General features: G+C 41.4%; 1 protein-coding gene and 1 long non-coding RNA gene across 2 annotated transcripts; one reads left to right on the top strand and one right to left on the bottom strand.

Moving 5' to 3' along the window:
* Positions 1-5,497: 5,497 nt before the first annotated feature.
* Positions 5,498-19,522, top strand: LOC309855254 (uncharacterized protein; the record flags this gene model as incomplete). The annotated part of the gene is made up of 3 exons (XM_082715377.1): positions 5,498-5,989; positions 8,139-8,236; positions 19,214-19,522. The coding sequence occupies exons 1-3, from the start codon at positions 5,959-5,961 to the stop codon at positions 19,520-19,522; spliced, it is 438 nt and encodes a 145-aa protein (XP_082571503.1). The 5' UTR covers positions 5,498-5,958.
* Positions 15,005-19,389, bottom strand: LOC309855259. Its single transcript, XR_014306701.1, has 2 exons — positions 19,350-19,389; positions 15,005-15,084 (listed from the first exon to the last, which is right to left on the bottom strand). It is a non-coding gene; the product is annotated as an uncharacterized lncRNA (long non-coding RNA).
* Positions 19,523-19,550: the final 28 nt, after the last annotated feature.

The following is a 19,550-nucleotide window of genomic DNA, read 5'->3' as shown; positions in this document are numbered from 1 at the left end:
CTGCTGGGCCTGCCAGTGAGTGGCCAGGCCAGCCCAAGGGCCATACCAGCTGCTGCCAGCTGCTGAGGGCCCCTGGAGTTTTCTTGAGGAATGAGCAGACGCACCCACTGACCGTGTCCCGGCCATTGGGTGAGTGGTATGCCTTTCTGCCTGCCTCCTCCCATGATGCCATTGGCTGTCCGGGGCCCACTCACGGTCCCTTTTCCAGCATGCCTGTGACATGTCCACATTTTAAGAGAGCACAGCCTGCTCCTTCCCTTGAAGCAGCCCGTGACCAGCATGTACTGCTCATCCTTGCACAGATGCAGAGATGCGTCATGGAAAAGAGAGGCCTGCTTCTATTTTAGTAAGTAAACAGCTGTCAGGACTCTAGACACATGTCAGCCTCAGCCTGGTAAGGCATCTAGTCAGCTTCTAGAATCCCGAGATCAGAGTTGAAAGGGATCTTAAAGACTTCCTAGTCTGAATCCTTCATTTTACAGATGAGGAGACAGAAGGCTCGTGAAGTATGGACTTGCCCACAGCCACAGAGCTAGGATGCCGGGGGGTCCCACAAAGCCTCTGTCTCTGTCTCACAAAGCCAGTCTGTTATGTGAACCGTCTTGAGAAGGAATTGATATTATGTGGGTGCCAGATAGTTCCACTTGCTCTTATAAATCCACTCTCCACTCTTCTCTGTGTCCAGGAGGCTGACGTAAATGGCTTCCTTGCATTTAGGACCAGAGGCCACTGGCAGGAGATCAGAGCAAGGGAAGAGAGTGGTATGAGGAGCTTATTCCCCATGCTCCTCTGCTGTGGGCCGACTGTGTCCCCTGACTGCAGGCCACGGCTCCTGTCAGACGGCCCTCTCTCCCCCCACAGCTCTGTCCCCCTAACCATTGAGGTCTGGGGTGGTTCCGGAGTCTCCCCCACGGTCAACTCTGTGAGAGGACCCTCTCTTGAGGTCTCTCAAAGTCTACTCAGTCCTTCGTATACAGTCCCTTCATTAAGCTCTCAAGCGGGGGAGGGTCCTGACTGATGCAGAGGGGTGGCTTTGTTTGTTATGGACAGAAAAATCTATCTGAAAGGAAGGTAAAATCTAGGAAGACGGTGTGTAAGTTTCCTGTAGCTGCTACAGCAAATGACCTCACATTCAGTGGCTTCAAACAGCAGAAATGTATTCTTTCGCCGGTCTGGAGACCAGAAGTCCAGAATTAGTGTCACTGGGCAGAAATCGAGATGTCAACAGGGCCACCGCCGTCTTCCAAAGGCTGTAGGAGAGAATCTGTGCCTCGCCTTCTTCAGCTTCTGGTGGCTTCCACTGTTCCTAGATCATGGCCACATCACTTCAGTATTGGCCTCCATAGTCTCATTGCCTGTTCGTTCTTCTGTGTATGAAATCTTCCTCCCTTTGATAAGGACTCCTGTGATTGCATTTAGGGCCCACCCAGATAATCCAAGATAATCTGTCTGTTTAAAAATCCCTAATTACCTTTGCCAATAAAAATAACATTTTTATAATTAAGGTCAGTTACAGGTTCCAGGGTTGGGACCTGATATCTTTGGGATCATTGTTCAGCTTACTACAGAGAGAGACAGAGGTGCTGATGGATCCCTTCAAAACAATTTTGTTTAAAACGTTTTATTTTATGTTTATTTGAGAGAGAAAAAGAGAGTGAGTAAGAGTGAGAGAGAAAACAAGCAGGTGGAGGAGCAGAGGGACAACCAGACTCCCCACTGGACAGGGAGCCCGACCAGGGGCTCCATCCCAGGACCCTGGGATCATGACCTAAGCTGAAGTCAGATGCTCAACCAACTGAAACACCCAGGTGCCCCTAGTTTTGCATTTTACATTTAGGTCTGTGACCCATTTTGAGTTAATTTTGGGAAAGGTATAAGGTCCAGTTGTTCCAGCACCATTTGTTAAAAGACTATCTTTGCTCCCTTGTCTTGCCTTTGCTCCTTTGACTGTATGTATATGGGTCTATTTGTAGGTGGGTCTATATATGTGCTCTCTGTTCTGTTCCATTAATTTGTCTATTCTTTCACCAATACTACACTGTCTTGAGTATTGCAGATTTATAGTCGTTCTTGAAGTTGGGGAGTGTCAGTCCTACAGCTTTGTTCCTGTCCTTCAAACTCATACTGGCCATTCTGGGTCTTCCACATCTCCATTTAAACTTCAGAATCGATTTGGTGATATCCAGATGATTTCCATGGTGGTTCTGCTTATGAATCTCTGCTCTGGTAAGCAATGACTTTCTGTACTTACCTGTCTGTGTCTCCAGTCTCGGGTGTAGTGGTTTGCCTGATGTCCTTCCCTCTCCTACAGATCCAAGAAGAGTTGTTGATTTTTCAGTCTGTTCAGCTTTTTACTTGCTGTTAGGACAGAGTAGTAACTTCCAAGCCCTTTACATGCAGTACCAGAAAACTCCAGAACAATTTTAATGGCATGCATTTATTGATACCTCTATGTTTTGATAAAAGCATTGGTCAATCATTGGGAGACAAATATTGCTGAAGATACCTTTCAGCAACCATTCCTATACCTATACCCTAATTCCCTTATCTTTGGGTCTGGCTGCTGGATATCACTGTGACATTTCTGTTCTGAAGCCGGGTGTGGCGTCCAGGCAAAACGTGGTGGGAAACAAAATATCGGCAGATGTGATGGGGACATGCAAGTTGTAGAAAGGCTTAGCCTAGGAGCATTTAGTACATGGAAGTCGTTTGACTCAAGGGTTTAAAACCTAGAGCACAAAAACTGAAAGAAATTACCTACTTCCATCATAGATAAAGAAAATGCGACCCGGAGAGGGGAATTTCCCTACCCACAGCTGGCGAATGAGAGATCCGGGACTAAAACAGAGGTCATCGGACTCCGTCTTAGGGCTTCTCCGCTATGCTACGCTCTCCTCTCTTCTCACATCTTTTTACCAACTGCCCGTCTCTGGGCAATCTTTGACTATTCTTTGTAGGATTTCTGCCCTGAGTAGTTCCATTTGCTCCAAGTTGGTTGACAGCAGGAATGAACAAGATATCAAGTCTATTACAACCCAGAATAAGAAAACAATGCTGAGAATTGTGTCTGATTTCAGTGCTGCTCAGAGAGGCAGTCCACAACAAGATGAAGAGCTGGTCTCAGAATGGAAACCAACACACGGCTTCCTACATTGAGAAGGTCTTGCTGTGAAAAACAAACCAGCTGAACTGAACAGTGTCCTTAGTGATATGGTTGGTTTATAGTCTACTACAAGCTCCTTAGCTCATCACAGACAATGTGATAACCACTGGCAGTGGTTAGAGGACAGCAGTAAGAGCATGGCTTCACTGCTGCTTAGGCACACCTATTCCCCAAATAGGTCAATGATGATAGACAAAGACATCAGAGAAGGTAATAGTTCCTTTGTCCAGAATGCATTTCATCGTACAGTCCAGATCTAGGACCATTTTTAAGGGGAATAATGACATTCTAGAAGTCATCCAACAATGCCTGATTTATGGAGCATAAACTTTGGGTGAATAAAAGAGAAGCTATTTTTTTAAAAGATTTTATTTATTTACTTGACAGAGATCACAAGCAGGCTGAGAGGCAGGTAGAGAGAGAGAGAGAGGCTGAAGCAGGCTCTCCACCAAGCAGAGAGCCCGATGTGGGGCTCGATCCCAGGACCCCGGGATCATGACCCGAGCTGAAGGCAGAGGCTTTAACCCACTGAACCCCCCAGGCGCCCCAAGAGAAGCTACTTTTAAAGTGCTAACACAGTGCACAGCATAGTAAAGCACTATATAAATAAATAAATAATTTTATTACTACTGTATCATCATCTGGTACCAGGTGCCTATGTTAAGTGAGAAATGTGAAGAATCTAGAGGTTTCCAGCTTGAAGTAAAGAAAACTTGGAAGGAACATGAGTCCCTATGTTCAAAGAGCTTTCATGTCGAAGAAATAGACCCATTTGTTCATTTTTTTTCATTTGTTCATTCAACTGGTAGATCTTTTTGAGTGGTCACTGTATTTCCAGACTGTTTTCCAGGTACTTGAGAAGATTGTGTGGGCGAGAATAATGAGGTTCTGGGCCTCGTGGGTGGGGATGGTTATAAGACCATACGTAAAAATAAAAATAATTTCAGAAGAAACCAATCAAGGTAAGAGGATGGAGTGGGGATTGAGAGATAACTTTTCCAGACTGGGTAGTTAGAAGTCCCCTCACTGAGGTGGTGATGTTTGAGTTGGGTCCTGAAAGACAACAAAGGCAGCTGGAAGAGCTTAGGTAGGTACTCCTACATAAGTTATTAGAAATTTTTCTTTGGGAACATTTGCTCTTCATTTATTTATTTGTTAAATCATTTACTTAGATTGTAGAAACTTATGCATAATTATTTCATACTTCAGGTTATAATCCAACACTAATTTGTTAATTTCATATCTCAGCTTGTTCCAGCTTTGGCCATCGGGAGCTCTTCCAGCTGGTTTCTTTGTCCCTATGTTATACCTCTATCAGTGTGGGTTGTGGTGGTGTGTTTGTTTCTTTCTTGAGCACTTCTTTACTTTCTGGCACTATAAGATGCTCATCTTGTATATTTCTTGCCCCAGTCCTAGAATCACCCATTTCTCCAAGTACAGGTAGTCCTGGTTCCTTTTATTGGAGAAAGGAATTGAAATCAAGCTCTGTATGTTTGTATGTTTGTTACTATGTATGTTTGTATGTTTGTTACTACTATGTATGTTTGTTACTACTGACGGATTTTTGTTTTTACACCCTCTTGGCTGGTAGAGCAAGATACATGTGTGTATACTAACTTGGATATATACACATATTTATAAATATTTCTATGTGTAACCATCTGAATCTATATTGAAAAAAACATGGATTCATAGTGATATCTTTAACTTTAATCTATTACCACATGGCTCTTTCTAGACCTCCATTTGCTTACCTGTAACTTCCCACTTCAACCGAGAAACCTGGCTCCCACCATCTGCCATCCATTTACTTCATTGTTCAATTGCAATTTACATGTATAGTGTTATTAGAATTACGAATGTGTGCTTCTGTGGGAAACAACTTTATCAGCCAGAATACAGTGCTTCTGTGTATTTGATGGCTGTTAGACTTACGGACTCCACTTATTTCCAAAGCTACTTAGGTCAGCACCTTTCCCCCCTCAACACCTTCAAGTAAAGGTGTTTGTATATTTGTAATACATTTGGATTGTTTTGTCAGTCTGCATTCCATCCTGGGATCTCCTGACCTCCTAAGTGATTTTTCTTTTATACATGAAGGTTCACTTTGATGCTGTAAAATTCTATGGGTCTTGACAAATGTGTAGTGTCATGTTTCTGCCATTACAGTATTGTAAAGAATAACTTATGCCCAGGGCACCTCCTGGCTGGCTCAGTCAGTAGAGCATGCAACTCTTAGTTTTGAGGTCATGAGTTCGAGCCCCATTAATGAGCCCCATTAATTAAGTTTACTTAATTTAAAAAGAAGAAGAAGAAGAAGAAGAAGAAGAAGAATAGCTCGTGCCCTAAAAAAAAAAAAAACAAAAAACAAAACAAAACAAAAAACATGAAACCGTGTTTCATGTATTAAGGTTTATTGAGGTATAACACTTGGACAGGAGAGAAAGAAAGCAAGATTGGGCAGGAGAGCCTTCAGACTGCTGTTCTGACTACGTCTCTGCCAAGCCACTGAGGAGCTCCAAAGCAAACATTGTCCACTAAGAGGAGTGCCATTTTGGGCAGAAGTGGTCAGGTCTTTATACTATCGCTTTGCTCAGCCATTCTCTGGGACCCAGAGAAGACTGAAAAGCTGAGGCGGACCCTGAAGTCACTAACAGCTGGAGGTTATCAGCTAACCACGTTCCTTGAAGCTGGGTTGCTAAGTCCTTTCTTGGAAAGGGATCTGAGTGCTGCAATTCTTCGCCTGCCAAAAATATCTCTGAAAATTGCAAGCAGAGGTTGGCTGATCATTGGTCATGATTCTCAAGCAGAAGATTCCTGAATCAGGTGGGATTTGGAATCAGATGATCACTGGCCCCTTTCAGCTATTGGGCCCTATGACTCCTTCAGCGTGCTTTGATGCACGCAATGTGGGTATTGTGTTTCTCCCATTCATTCCACCTTGCTCAAGCCTCTGTTTCCCTTCTTGCATTTCTTATGCTGTGTTCCATCCTAGAGGTAGGATTGGTGTCTTCCTCCTGGGGACTATTCATGGGGAAGAGCCACTAGTGCCACCCATACTTTTGGATTCCCAAATGCTCAAGAAAATGGTTATAGTATCAATGGCCATGTGGATCACAGAGTTGAATGCAGATAAAAAAACTTTTGAGCCCAGGCAAGAAAGTTGAAAAATTCAAAGCTGAGACTACTCAAAGCAAATCCTGGTCTGATACCACCCCTCCCCAGAGCACAGAAAAAGGTAAACAAGAGCACTCCCTGCTGATCAGTGCACATACTACATCTGGCCAGGGGTCCTATTTTATATTCTTCCATCCTCACTCCCACGGGAGCCCTGGATTTTCACCCACAGGTTCAGAATCATTGCAGTGCAGATCTGGTCTTTCTCTGTAGGAAGGTGGAAGACTCAGAGACTGCTTGAGGAAAAGGTAGCTCTGAAGTTTGGTTCTACCTGCATTTAAGCTTCTTTGTATTTTTTTTTTTTTTTTTTTTTAAAGATTTTATTTATTTATTTGACAGGCAGAGATTACAAGTAGGCTGAGAGGAAGGCAGAGAGAGAGAAGGAGGAAGCAGGCTCCCTGCCGAGCAGAGAGCCCGATGCGGGGCTCGATCCCAGGACCCTGGGATCATGACCTGAGCCGAAGGCAGAGGCTTTAACCCACTGAGCCACCCAGGCGCCCCATAAGCTTCTTTGTATTCTTTTGTGAAAAGCCTGTTTTATTCTTGTAACTTGGCAGCTCTGGCTGGCTCACAAATGTCCTAAGATAAATAATTAAGGTCCCGACATGCCCTCGAAGGACACTCTTAACTTCTAAGCCAAAGAACATTTTATATTTACTTTGTCTCACTTTAGAGATTTCCTTGGAATGTTTGCTTCTGCTTTGCAGCATTTTTAGGCTCCATATATCCTGGTGGTTTGCCCAGTCAGAAAACAGTAGCAGTTTTTTTTAATATTTATGCTGTTATTTTGGTACAATGAACCATCATATTGATTTTTAATTCCAAATTTAATGCACACAAGTTAAAGCACTTCCTTGAACCCAGACCCTCAAGACTCTTGCCAACTTTCTTTCCTTTTTTTTTCTATCTGCTTTTTCATTTCTTGGTGCAATGACTAACGTTGGAAGAGTAGAAATACAGCATACTTACCCTACTCTCCAACCCTCAGCACTAGTCAGTGAGGTTGGAATCCATGTTTAAGTACCCAGAGGTTGGGGCACCTGGCTGCCTCAGTCGGTAAAGCATGTGATTCTTGATCTCAGGGTTGTGAGTTTGAGCCTCACGTTAGATGTAGAGATTACTTAAAAACAAATACCGAAAGGTTTCTCCAGGTCTCTACCCCTGAGTTAGCTGAGACCCAAAAAAGTACCAAGAGTTAATGTTCTAAGACGCTCAAGGTTACTGGGTCCAGGATGTTTGAATTACAGGCAGGTTCTGTCTCTGAAGACAATGTCAGGGCACAAAAAAATATCCTGCTTTTAAAACAAAATCAATAGAAAGCACACAAAGGGCATAGTCCCAGAACCATTATGTAGGAATAGAAATGACAAGTAAATGAAATAAAAACAAAAGAAGGTGTTTTTTTAGTTTTTTTTTTTTTTAAGTGCTTTCATTGTTCTCCTGGAGAATACAGATTGAAACTGTGAACTTGGCAGCTGTTCCCGCAGTAGGAGGGCAGAATCACAGGTCTGAAGCACAAACTTTATTCTGGAAACTGCTCACTTATTATGGATGACAGTTGTATCACATTGAATCAGGGAACAAAGACTGTGTGTGTGTGTGTGTGTCTGTGTGCATGCACGTCAGAAGTCAGCTTTGCTAGTGCAAAGTGTAAGAGAACTGTGATACACAAAATGGGAGAACTGTAGAGGAATTTCTGAGAATTAGCCTTAGGCAAAAGGCATTTGGCTGGAAACTTGCACTGAAAACCTACCTTGTAAATAAGCATGTGACTTTCACCTGACTTAATTTTCTTCAGTCCCAAGGGCTCCAGTCAGAGCAAATGTCCTGGTCTGGGTTGCTGGCATATTCACTCTTCAGGGTAAACTGAGAATAAATTCAAAGACATCACCAAAGGTAATTTCTTTCTTTGACACTGAGTATAACTGGGATGGTTTTCAAAGTGAAACATTCATGTTTTCTAATCAAAGTAATAGATATGTAATCTTTGTATTTGGATTAAGTGTGAATGAAGGAAGTAAGAAGCGAGGAAAGAACAAAGGACTGGGCAGGGTGGGGAAATCTGAGTCCTGGTTGCAGGTTTGGCACTGTCTCTGTAACCTTGGGCAAGTCTCAAATGTATCAGGGCCTCGGTTCTCTCATATTAATAAAAGAAGCTGAAACTAGATGACCTCTGAGATCCTTTCCAGCTCTGTTCTAGAAATCAGTCTTAGTTTTAACTTTTTTGTTGAGTTTAGGCCGTGCTGTAACAATGATATGAGGCGGAATTAGGGTCAACAGGGTCATTGTGAGGCTGGAGGAAGGTGTCAGGCAACTCATGCCTTCCGCAACATTGTTGCAAAGGTGAATTCAGAGTAAGATAGACATCAAGGTAGGTGTATGTTTTTGTTGAATGAATGAGTGAATGAATAAATGAATGCAAAGATAAATGAATCTCTCAGGGCAGGATTGAGGAAGAGAATGGAAACATTTGGTTGGAGGAAGTTTATTTGGGATAAAGCACAGATTTGCATGGGTGGCAGTGATGGCTGGGGCAGGTTTTATGGACACATTCAGCAGAAGCTACACTTCAGCCCTACAAAGCATTAGGCTTAGGGGCTAATTTACAAAAACATTTTTTTTTTAAGATTTTATTTATTTATTTGACAGAGATCACAAGTAGGCAGAGAAGCAGGCAGAGAGAGAGGAGGAAGCAGGCTCCCTGCTGAGCAGAGAGCCCTAAGATCATGACCTGAGCCAAAGGTAGAGGCTTTAATCCACTGAGTCACCCAGGCGCCCCACAAACTCTTTTTTTAATTAAGATTTTATTGATTTATTTGAGAGAGAAGAAGAGATGGGGGAGGAGCAGAGGGAAATGGATAAGCAGACACCCCACTGAGCATTGAGCCATTCTCAGGGCTCGATCTCACAACCCTGAGATCATAACCTGAGCTGAAACCAAGAGTTGGATACTTAACCAACTGAGCCACCAAGATGCCCCTAATTTACACACACTCTTTATCTAGAAAGCAGGTGGAATGATTGCTGGTAGGATCACTCAGCATTACCATTTTTCCAGTACAGATGGTTCGACTACAGGGTTATAGGACTTTTTTTCCTCCATAATTTAATGACCAGAATATAATTAGGATATGCTTGGCAGAAATCTGAAATATTGGTGGTTAAGCAATATGTAAGTTTATTTTTTCTCTTGTATAAAAGGTCTGTAGGACAGACTTAGGGGCTCCGTGGTATCAGGAATTCAGGCTCTTTCAACATCAGGAAGTATGGCCACGTGAACCAAGCTATCCCATCTACATACATTCCAGCCAGCAGGGAAAAGAAAGAGCCAAAAAGGGCTCACCACCTATCTTAGTCTCTTTGGGCTGCTATAACAAAATAACAAAATATCATAGACTAAGTAGCTTGTACATTTATTTCTCACAGTTTTGGAGGCTGAAAGTCCAAGAGCAAGGTGTCGGCAAAAGGTGAGGCTCTCTTCCGGAGTCATTAGCCAGTGCTTTCTAGCTGTTGTCCTCAAATGATGGAAGGGACAAGGAATCTCTCTGGAGCCTCTTTTATAAGGGCACCAATCTCATTCATGAGGGCTCTACCCTCATGAGTTAAGCACCCCCCCAAAGTTTCCATCTCCTAATATCATCACTGTTGGGGATTATTCAACGTATGAATTTGAGGGAGACACAAATGTTCAGCCCATAGTACCCCCCATTAATGATACCTCATGTAAGTTGAACTTGGCACTTTCATCTTTATCGAATTGACCCAAACTTAGTTACATGGCCATACCTATATGCAACAGAGACTGGGAAATGTAGTTATTATTTTTTTTAAAAGATTTTATTTATTTATTTGACAGACAGAGATCACAAGTAGGCAGAGAGGCAGGCAGAGAGGAGGAAGCAGACTCCCTGCCGAGCAGAGAGACCGATGCGGGGCTCAATCCCAGGACTCTGGGATCATGACCTGAGCAGAAGGCAGGGGCTTTAACCCACTGAGCCACCCAGGCACCCCTGTAGTTATCATTCTTAATGGCTAAAAGTCAGGGTTGTTTTTTATTTGTTTGTTTTACTAAGAGAGAAGAGAAGAACACATATTAGGGAATATTAGTCTCTGTCACCTTAAGATATTACAGATTTAGTGCAATTATGCTTCCATTGCTCAATGCCCTTAAAATTGTCTTCAGGGCACATAGGAAATTATTTTCAGTATTCTAGATGAGTGTTCATCCTGTGGAGGTGGAATTGATTTTTGAAACTCGGTCACACAGGACTACTGTGATGAGTAAGGTGGGTGATAAAGCTGAGAATTACCATCCCATAAGAAAAATATATGGGCTTCTACCTCTGGATATTATGGACCATTCTGGGTATTATGACCATCCTTGCAGAAACTAACTCTAAAACCTGGATATCATATATAAGTGACTACCAGAAGGTACTGAAGAGGAAACGGAAATAGATTCTGGTGTGGCATGAGCTTGAGTAATTTTGGTTGATCTATCTTAAAGTTTGTTATTCTTTCATTTAACATACCATTTGGTAGTTAAGTCCATCTGTTAACTTTTTTTCAGAAATTTGCACTTTTCATCTCTAGAATTTGCCTGAAGAAGTACATTATTAACTTTAAATGGGCTATGATAAGTTAAGGATGTATTTTGTAATTTATAGGTCAACTGCTAAAATAAGAATGCAAACACTATAGCTAAAAGGCCATCAATAAAACAAAAATGGAAGAATTTATGAAATATTAAAGTAGTATTTTTAAAAAGTCAAGAAATGGGAAATGGAGAAGCAAAGAGAAAAGTAGGAAACAAAAATATAAAATCATAGAACCAGGGCACCTGGGTGACTCAGTCGGCTAAGTGCTTGCCTTTGGCTCAGGTCATGATCCCAGGGTCCTGGAATCAAGCCCTTAGTTCGGCTCTCTGCTCAGCAGGGAGCCTCTTTCTCTCTCTGCCTGCCACTCCCCTTGCTTGTGGTCTTTCTGTCAAATAAATAAATAAAATCTCTAAAATAAAATAAAGTAAAATGATAGATCCCAACGCAACTATATCAATAATTACAATGAATGTTAATAACCTAAACACTCCAATCAAAAGACTAAAATTGATGATTCTTCTTAAATGGATTGAAAAGGCCAAATGTAATACCTCAGTGAAAAGGATATATAGATGACAAATAAACATATGAAAGATGTGCTACATCATATGTCATCAGGAGTCTACAAATTAAAAGAAAGAGATACCACTGCATGCCTATCAGAATGGCGAAAATTCAGAACACCGGTGACGCTAAATGCTGGTGAGGATGTGGAACAACAGGAGCTCTCATCCATTGCTGATAGGAGTGCAAAATGGTCCAGCCCCTCTGGAAGATAGTTTGGTAGTTCCTTACAAATAAATGATATGATCCAGCAAAAACATTCCTTGGTATTAGTTAAAAACTTTTTTTTTAAGATTTTATTTATTTATATGACAGATAGAGATCACAAGTAGGCTGAGAGGCAGGCAGAGAGAGAGAGGAGGAAGCAGGCTCCCTGCGGAGCAGAGAGCCTGATATGGGGCTCGTTCCCAGGACCCTGGGATCATGACCGGAGCTGAAGGCAGAGGTTTAACCCACTAAAAAACTTTTATACAAACAAAAATCCTCACATGATGTTTATATCAACTGTATTCATAATTGCCAAAGATCCCCTGAGTAACCAAGATGTCCTTTAATAGGGGAATGGATAAACTGTGGTACCTCCGGGCAAGGAATATTATTCAGGGCTGAAAAGAGTTATCAAGCCATCCAAAAGACATGGAGGAACCTTAAATGCATATTACTAAATAAGACAAGCCAGTCTGAAAGACTACATACTGTTCGACCCTATTATGATGTTCCAGAAAAGGCAAAACTACAAAAACAGTAAAAATATCTGATTGCCAGGGAAAGGGGTAGTAGGATGAATAGGCAGAACACAGCAGGTTTTTAGAGGAGTGAAAGTATTCTGTATGATGCTACAATGGTGGATACATGTTATTATATGTTTGTTAAAACTCATGGAATGTACAATACCAAGTGTGAATCCTACTGTAAACTATGGGCTTTGGATGACGATGATGTCAGTGTTGGTTGTAACATATGTACCACTCTGGTGTGGGATATTGATATTGGGGACGGTGTGTGTGTTTGGGGGCAAGGGGGTACAAGGGAACTCTCTACACTTCCTGCTAAGTTTAACTATGGACCTAAAATTGTTTTAAAAAATAAAATCTATTTAAAAAAACAAATAGACATACTTTAAATATAAAGACTGAGACAGATTAAAAAAAATAGATGGCTATAAAATGATTTATCATGTAAATAGTAAGTATGAGAAGGCTGGAGTGGCTATATTAGTATCAAACAAAAGAGATTTCTAAACAAAATGTATTACCAAAGATCAAGAAGGGCACTTCAGAATAATGAAAGTTTTAGTTAGTCAAGGTGACATAAAAATCACAAATTTGTCTGTGCTCAATAACAGTTTCAAAATATATGAAGCAAAAATTGACAGAATTAAAGGAAGAAATATGTAATCATAGCTGGAGAATGTAATGTCTCCCAGAAATTGATAGAGTAAACAAACAAAAATCAGCAAAGACAGAAAATACTATCAACCACATTGACTTAGTTGACATTTATAGAACAATTCACCCAAGAACAGCAAAAATGTATATTCTTTTCAAGTGTACATGATATGTTTACCAGGATAGACATATTCTGGACAATGAACAAGTCTCAGTACATTTTTTAAAAAAGATTCTAGTGTCAGTAAATTTCAAATTTGTTCTTTGACCAAAATTAAATTAAATTAGAAACAAGAACAGTAAGATAACTGGGAAAATCATAAATATTTGGAAATGAAGCACTTTACATATTCAATAAGTTAAAGAAGAAATGATAAGAAATTAGAAAATATTTTGTTCTGAATAATAATAAAAGTTTGCAGGATATGTTAATTCGTCCCTAGAGGGAAATAAGTCATAGCTCTGAATGCCTATGAGATAAAAGAATGCTCTTAAGTCAATTTTTCACCTTTCCATCTAAGTTTCCACCTTTAAAAATTAGAAAAAGGAGCAAATTAAACACAAAATAATCAGAAGGAAGGAAATAATGATGATAAGACAGAAGTCAAGGAAATAGAGAACAGGGAAAAAAGGGAAAAATTAATAAAACTTAAAGCTGGTCATTTGAAAAACAATAATAAAATTAATAAATCTCAATCGCAGCTGACCAAGGAAGAAAGAAAAAAAGAAAGAAATTGCCATATCAGTAATGAAAGAGAGGACTCCATTACAGATCCTTCAAACATTAAAAGAAGAACACTCCATCATTATTATTTTTTTAATTTTTAAAGATTTATTTATTTATCTGGGGGGGAGGGTTAAAAGGAGAGAATCTTCATGCAGAAGCCCACTGAGCACAGAGTCTGACTCAAGGATGATCTCACTACCCATAAGATCATGACCTGAGCCAAAACCAAGAGTCAGATGCCCAACCAACTGAGGTGCTACCCAGGTCCTCCAAATACCCCATTATTAGTAATCTGAGCATCTTTTGCCATTAAATGTGACCATGTAGGTGAAATGGACCCATTCTGGACAAGATATAAATTACAAAGCTGACTCAAGAAGAAACAGAATGGTTGGATAGTCTTATGACAAAGAAAGGAAATTTAGAATTTAACATTCTGACAAAAAAACTTCTGGGTCAGATGGTTTCACTGGTGAATTCTATTAAACATTTAAAGAAGAAATAATACCAATCCTACAAAAACTCTTCCAGAAAATAAAGGAGGAGGAAATACTTTCCAACGTGTTTTGTGATTTACTATTATCTTGCTTTCAAAATAAAATGAAAACATGTTAAGAAAGAAAACTACAGATCAACATGCCTCATGAATATAGATGCAAAAATCCTCAACAATGTATTATCAAATCAAATCTAAGAGCATATCAAAAGATTATATGCCACAATCAAGGGACAATGCAAGTTTGGCTTGACATCTGAAAATCAATCAATGTAATTCAACAAATTAATAGAATATAGGAGGAAAATAATATGATTTTGATAAGTACAGAAATGTAATTTTTTTGAAATTGAGTACCTTTTATAATTTAAAAAATTTGGCAAATTATAAATAAAAGCAAACTTCCCAAATTGATTAAGGCAATCTACAAAAGATGACAGCTAGTGTCATGCTACAATGTGAACAATTCAATGCTTTCTACCTAAGATCAGGGAAAAGGCCAAGATGTTAGCTCTAACCACTTTTATTAATATTACATGGAAGTGCCTAGTCAGAGCTAGGCACTGGTATATAGAGATAAAGAAAGAAGTAAAACTAACTTTATTTGCAACTGACATACAGAAAACCCTAAGGATCCACAAAAAAACTATCAGAAATAGTAATGAATTTAGCAAGGTTGCAGGATACAATATACAATAATCATTTTTATTTCTCCATTTAAAATAGCATAAAGGAATTAAATAACATTTTCCTTGTTGTGGAAGGAAAAAAAAAAAAAACAGCATAAAGGGGTGCCTGGGTGGCTCCTTCAGTTAAGCATCTGCCTTTGGCTCAGGTCATGATTCCAGAGTCCTGGGATGAAGCCCCACATGGGGCTCCCTGCTCAACAGGGTGTTTGTTTTTCCTTCTCATTCTGCCTCTCTCCACCGCTCATGCTTTCTCTCTCTCTCTCTCAAATGAATAAATAGAATCTGTAAAAAAAAAAAAAAAAAAAAAAAAAAAAAACTTAAAAATAGCATAAAAACCTTTAGGAATAAATTTAGCAAACAAAGTACAAGACCTAGAGGCTGAAAACTATAACATTACGGGAAATTCAAGATCTCCATAAACAGGGCTATTCCAAGTTCATGGATTAGAAGCCTCAATGTTGTTAAACTATCAGTTCTCCTTAAATTAGTCAATAGATTTAGTGTAATTCCTATGGAAATCCAGACAAGGTGTTTTGTTGTTGTTGTTTTTTTTTAAGAAATTTACAAATTTATTTTAAAGTTTGTATGAGAAGACAACCGAGAATAACTAAAACTAGAAAGAAGAGAACAGTGTTGGAGCACTTACGCTACCTAATTTCAAGAAAAATATGTGGCTCTTGGGGCGCCTTGGTGGCTCAGTGGGTTAAGCCTCTGCCTTTGGCTCAGGTCATGATCATTATCTCTGCTCAGTGGGGAGCCTGCTTCCCCTTCTCTCTCTGCCTGCCTCTCTGCCTACTTGTAATCTCTGTCTGTCAAATAAATAAATAAAATCTTAAAAAGAAAGAAAAAAGAAAGAAAGAAATGTGGCTCTTGCAGAAAGACTATGTGGCCCTTACTAACAATATGGAGTAAACCTAATTTTATCCTTTTGGCTTATAAATTAGCATTTCAGTAACTTCCAAAAATGGAAAGGTCGTGCAGCTCTGAGATAAGCATGTGATTTCCCAGGATGGCTACTATGAAGGGTAACACTCATTTGGCATGATTGCTAAGGAGGGAAATCCATGTTGAACATGAGCTTTGTGATCAAGACAGACCTGGGTTTAAATACTGGACACATTACTTACCTCTCTAAACTCTAGTTTCTTCATCTTAAAATGGGGGGCACAGTGTAAAAATTAAGGAAATACAGTAGAGGCTAAGCTCTGTGTTATAACTCCTGAGCTAACCTACCTGGCTTCCACACCTAGCTCCTGCCGTTTTGTAGCTGTGTGGCCTTGAGAATGTTTAACCTTCCCCTGCTTCACTTTACTCATTTGTAAACTGAGGATACTAAAGTGCCTTTAAACATTGTAATGGACATTAAATGAGTGAATAAATCTACAGCACTCCAAACAGGCTGACATATAAAAAGTACCCAAAAATCTGTTACCTACTGTTATTATCATTTCCCTGTATTATGAGGACTAAGTGCGGTTACTTTCATCAAGCCCCAAGCAAAGCCCCCGGTATCTACTAAATGCTGGCTCTCATCCTTCTGTGGAGCCTAAGCAGCATTCTAAGGGTAGGGTTTGACATTGATGAGTGTATTTCACAACATAGGGGGCAATCATAAATTTCCATTTCTTAAATTTTCTTTCTTTGCTCTTTTTTTCAATGTTTAAAGAAATGCCTACCGAATTATAATGCAAAATGGAAACCTTAACACTGGACATCAAATACTACCCTTCCAAGACTCCATCCCAGGCCATAGATCTCCTTTGATCCCAACTGGCCATCATGTTTAGCAGCCTGCTGCCTGGGGGCTGCAAAATGCCGGCTGCCTCCCTCCTCTCCTCTTCCCTTTCTTCTCCGTCTCTGGGTGTTTTAGGCAGAAACTGCAGGAAACCATAAAACCGTCAGAAGGCTCTCTTCTCCCTTTATTCCATATCAAATATAACAGCAAATGGTGTCCAGCTGCTATCCTCCTACCCTCCCCTTGAAGGACAACTCCTCAGCTGTGTGAATAGTTCTGAGCCCCAGAACTGGCCTTACTCTCTTGGTCAGTGGGTCAGATGACAGCACGGTCATCCACAACTTATCGCAGGCCTTTGAGGGCACAGCTGCAGAACCACACAGAGGGAGAGGAAGCACTTCCATCTGTTTAATAATTTTCCTGAGAGAAGGACTCAGATTGCAATGGTAACCCTTCTAATTCTTCATTAGCGATGCTGAACTTTTAAATGTTGCGTTCCAACTGAAATATAAAAAGCCAGAAGGATTTTAAACCAAGAGACATTAAGCAGAGGATTTGTAGATATCCCAGAGCCTATTCCTCTGTGGGAGATCTGCAGCCAGCTCAGAGATAAGGAAACAGAACTTGGCTTTGCTTCCATGTGAAGGGCCGGTCATAATACACTGGGGGGAAGAGGGCTTTTTGGGTCTCTCAGGTCTATCCTGGGCATTTTCCCTGAAAAGCAGGGAACTTTCCTAAGTTTACTTCCCAAAAGATAAGACTGAACCTTCACTGTCTTCACTCCCCTGGTCTGGAGCCCCAGCTGCCCATCTCTGTTCCAATCAAGGCGGCAAAACCAGTAAACACATCATCTACGCAGAGATGCTCTTTGGCCCCCTCTAGACAAACTTTCTCATTATTTTGTAGACTCTTTTTGGCTTCATTGTCTTGCTTTCTCTGCATCACAATGGGATGTGGTCTTCACCCTTCCTTTTCTTTTAAACAAAAGTGATGTTTAGTAATGTTACCCTGTGCCTTTCTCCGCTAATAATAATAAAACTTTCCCCAACAGCCCACCTTATCTATCCAGTAGAAAGAAAATTTCCCCTTCTTTCCCTTCCCCTCCTGTTTTCCCCTTGGAAGGATCCACTGGGAATAAAGACCTTTCTCACTAGGAGAGGCTGAGTGCTCCTCTGAAAGGGACCATGGCTCTGACTGGGTTATGTTTGCATTATCAATGGCACTTCAATCACATTGCCAAACTATCCCAGACAGAACATGTGGAGAATGTAAGCTTTTTTAAAATCATCTGCCAAGAGTCAACTTTGCTTCAGCTATTTGAAATCCTTCCCACACGATCTCAATTCCCAGTCTCACTACACTTTTACTAATTAATGTTTATTTTCCCATTCCCAAATACTCTGCCTGTATATGCCTGCAATGTGGCAGCATCAAAACCTCCCGGCTGGGTTAGAGTGAAGATAATGTATAAACAGGAAGTCAAAATTCGACATAGAAAAGGATCCATTGTAAAAAGAAGTTTCCCTTATGAGTTTTCCCACCCTTTCTGGAAACATTAAAATGTAGGCACATACGTCTTTATTGCCTAAAGCTTCCAGTCAAGAACAAAGTTAATGTTGAACACCATTCTGTGTGCTTTGCCACAGTCCCATTCATTCATATTGTATATAAGGCAGGATACAGGCACTGTTCCAGGTGCTAAGCTTGCATAGAGCTTATGACAAGAATTATAGAACTCATATTCTAGTGGAAAGACAGGCATGTAAAGAAATAATTACAAAATAAGATCGGTAAGTGCTGTGTTAGAGGAATTAACAAATGGTGTGGGAACACTGGGGAGGAAAATGATAACGTGCATTTATCAACAATTATTAGTGTCAATGATGCACCAGGCAGTGTTGGGGGAACAGGGGAAACAAAACAATCCCCGGTCTTTGCAGAGTTTATATTCTAATGGAAGAAACAGGCAGTTAACAAAAATGATGTACTATCAGGATGCAGGATAGTGTTACAGAAGGAAGGTCTGAGTTGGTCTGGAAGGCTAAATAGGTGTTAGCAGAAAAGGGCATTCCAATCTTTGTTGAAAAACAAGCAGAACAAAACACTGGGACGGGGGCACCTGCGTGGTTCAGTGGGTTAAAGCCTCTGCATTTGGCTGGGGTCATGATCCCGGGGTCCTGGTATCGAGCCCCACGTCGGGCTCTCTGCTCAGCGGGGAGCCTGCTTCCCTTCCCCTCTCTCTGCCTGCCTCTCTGCCTACCTGTGATCTCTCTCTCTGCCAAATAAATAAATAAAATCTTAAAAAAAAAAAAAAAAAACACTGGGACGGAAGAGAGATGGCTGGAGAGGAGGGATGTAGGAGATGGGGGTGGGTGAGCGAGGGCATGAAATATTCTGCAAAGGGAGTTATTAGGTACATCATCAGTGGATCACAGGTGCGACGGGACGATGGGGGCATTTTCCACTAAGACAGAGTTTGGAAGAGAAGTTATTCCAAACTGAAGGTCAGAACCAGAGGGAGCTTAGAGATAAAAATGAACATAGCCCCTCATCTTAGAGATGAAGAAGACTCGCGGAGGGTGAAGTAATTGTGTGTGCGCGCGCGCACACACACACACACACACACACACCACCCGCACCCCCCCTCACCCGCCCCCTACTGGTGCTTCCCTGCAGAGCCACCCCCGCCCCCCTCGCCTGGAGCAGGGACTCCCCCGGCGCCGCCAACTGCCCCCGAGCCGGGCGGGCAGACGCCGACGGCTTGAGGTCCCCGGGGCCCGCGAGGTGCGCCCAGGCCTCCCGCCCCCTCCACCTGTCTTCGTTCGCCGCCAAGGGACTTCTCTGCTGGGAGTGCGGGGCCCGCATCCCCCCCGGAAGCGTCGCGGGGGCGCTCAGCATCTCCCGGGGCCGGAGTCCCGGCCGCCGTGCAGGCCGAGCCCTGCAATTGGCGGCGAAGTTGGCTGCGCCTCGAGCAACGCCCTTTAGCCGGCTTTCCCCGCCGCCGGGACCCTGA

The sequence above is a fragment of the Mustela nivalis genome, assembly GCF_964662115.1.
Source record: "Mustela nivalis genome assembly, chromosome: 20".
In the NCBI taxonomy this organism is placed as follows: domain Eukaryota; kingdom Metazoa; phylum Chordata; class Mammalia; order Carnivora; family Mustelidae; genus Mustela; species Mustela nivalis.
The sequence above is the reverse complement of the archived record's forward strand: the minus strand, read 5'-3'. Positions and strand labels throughout refer to the sequence as shown.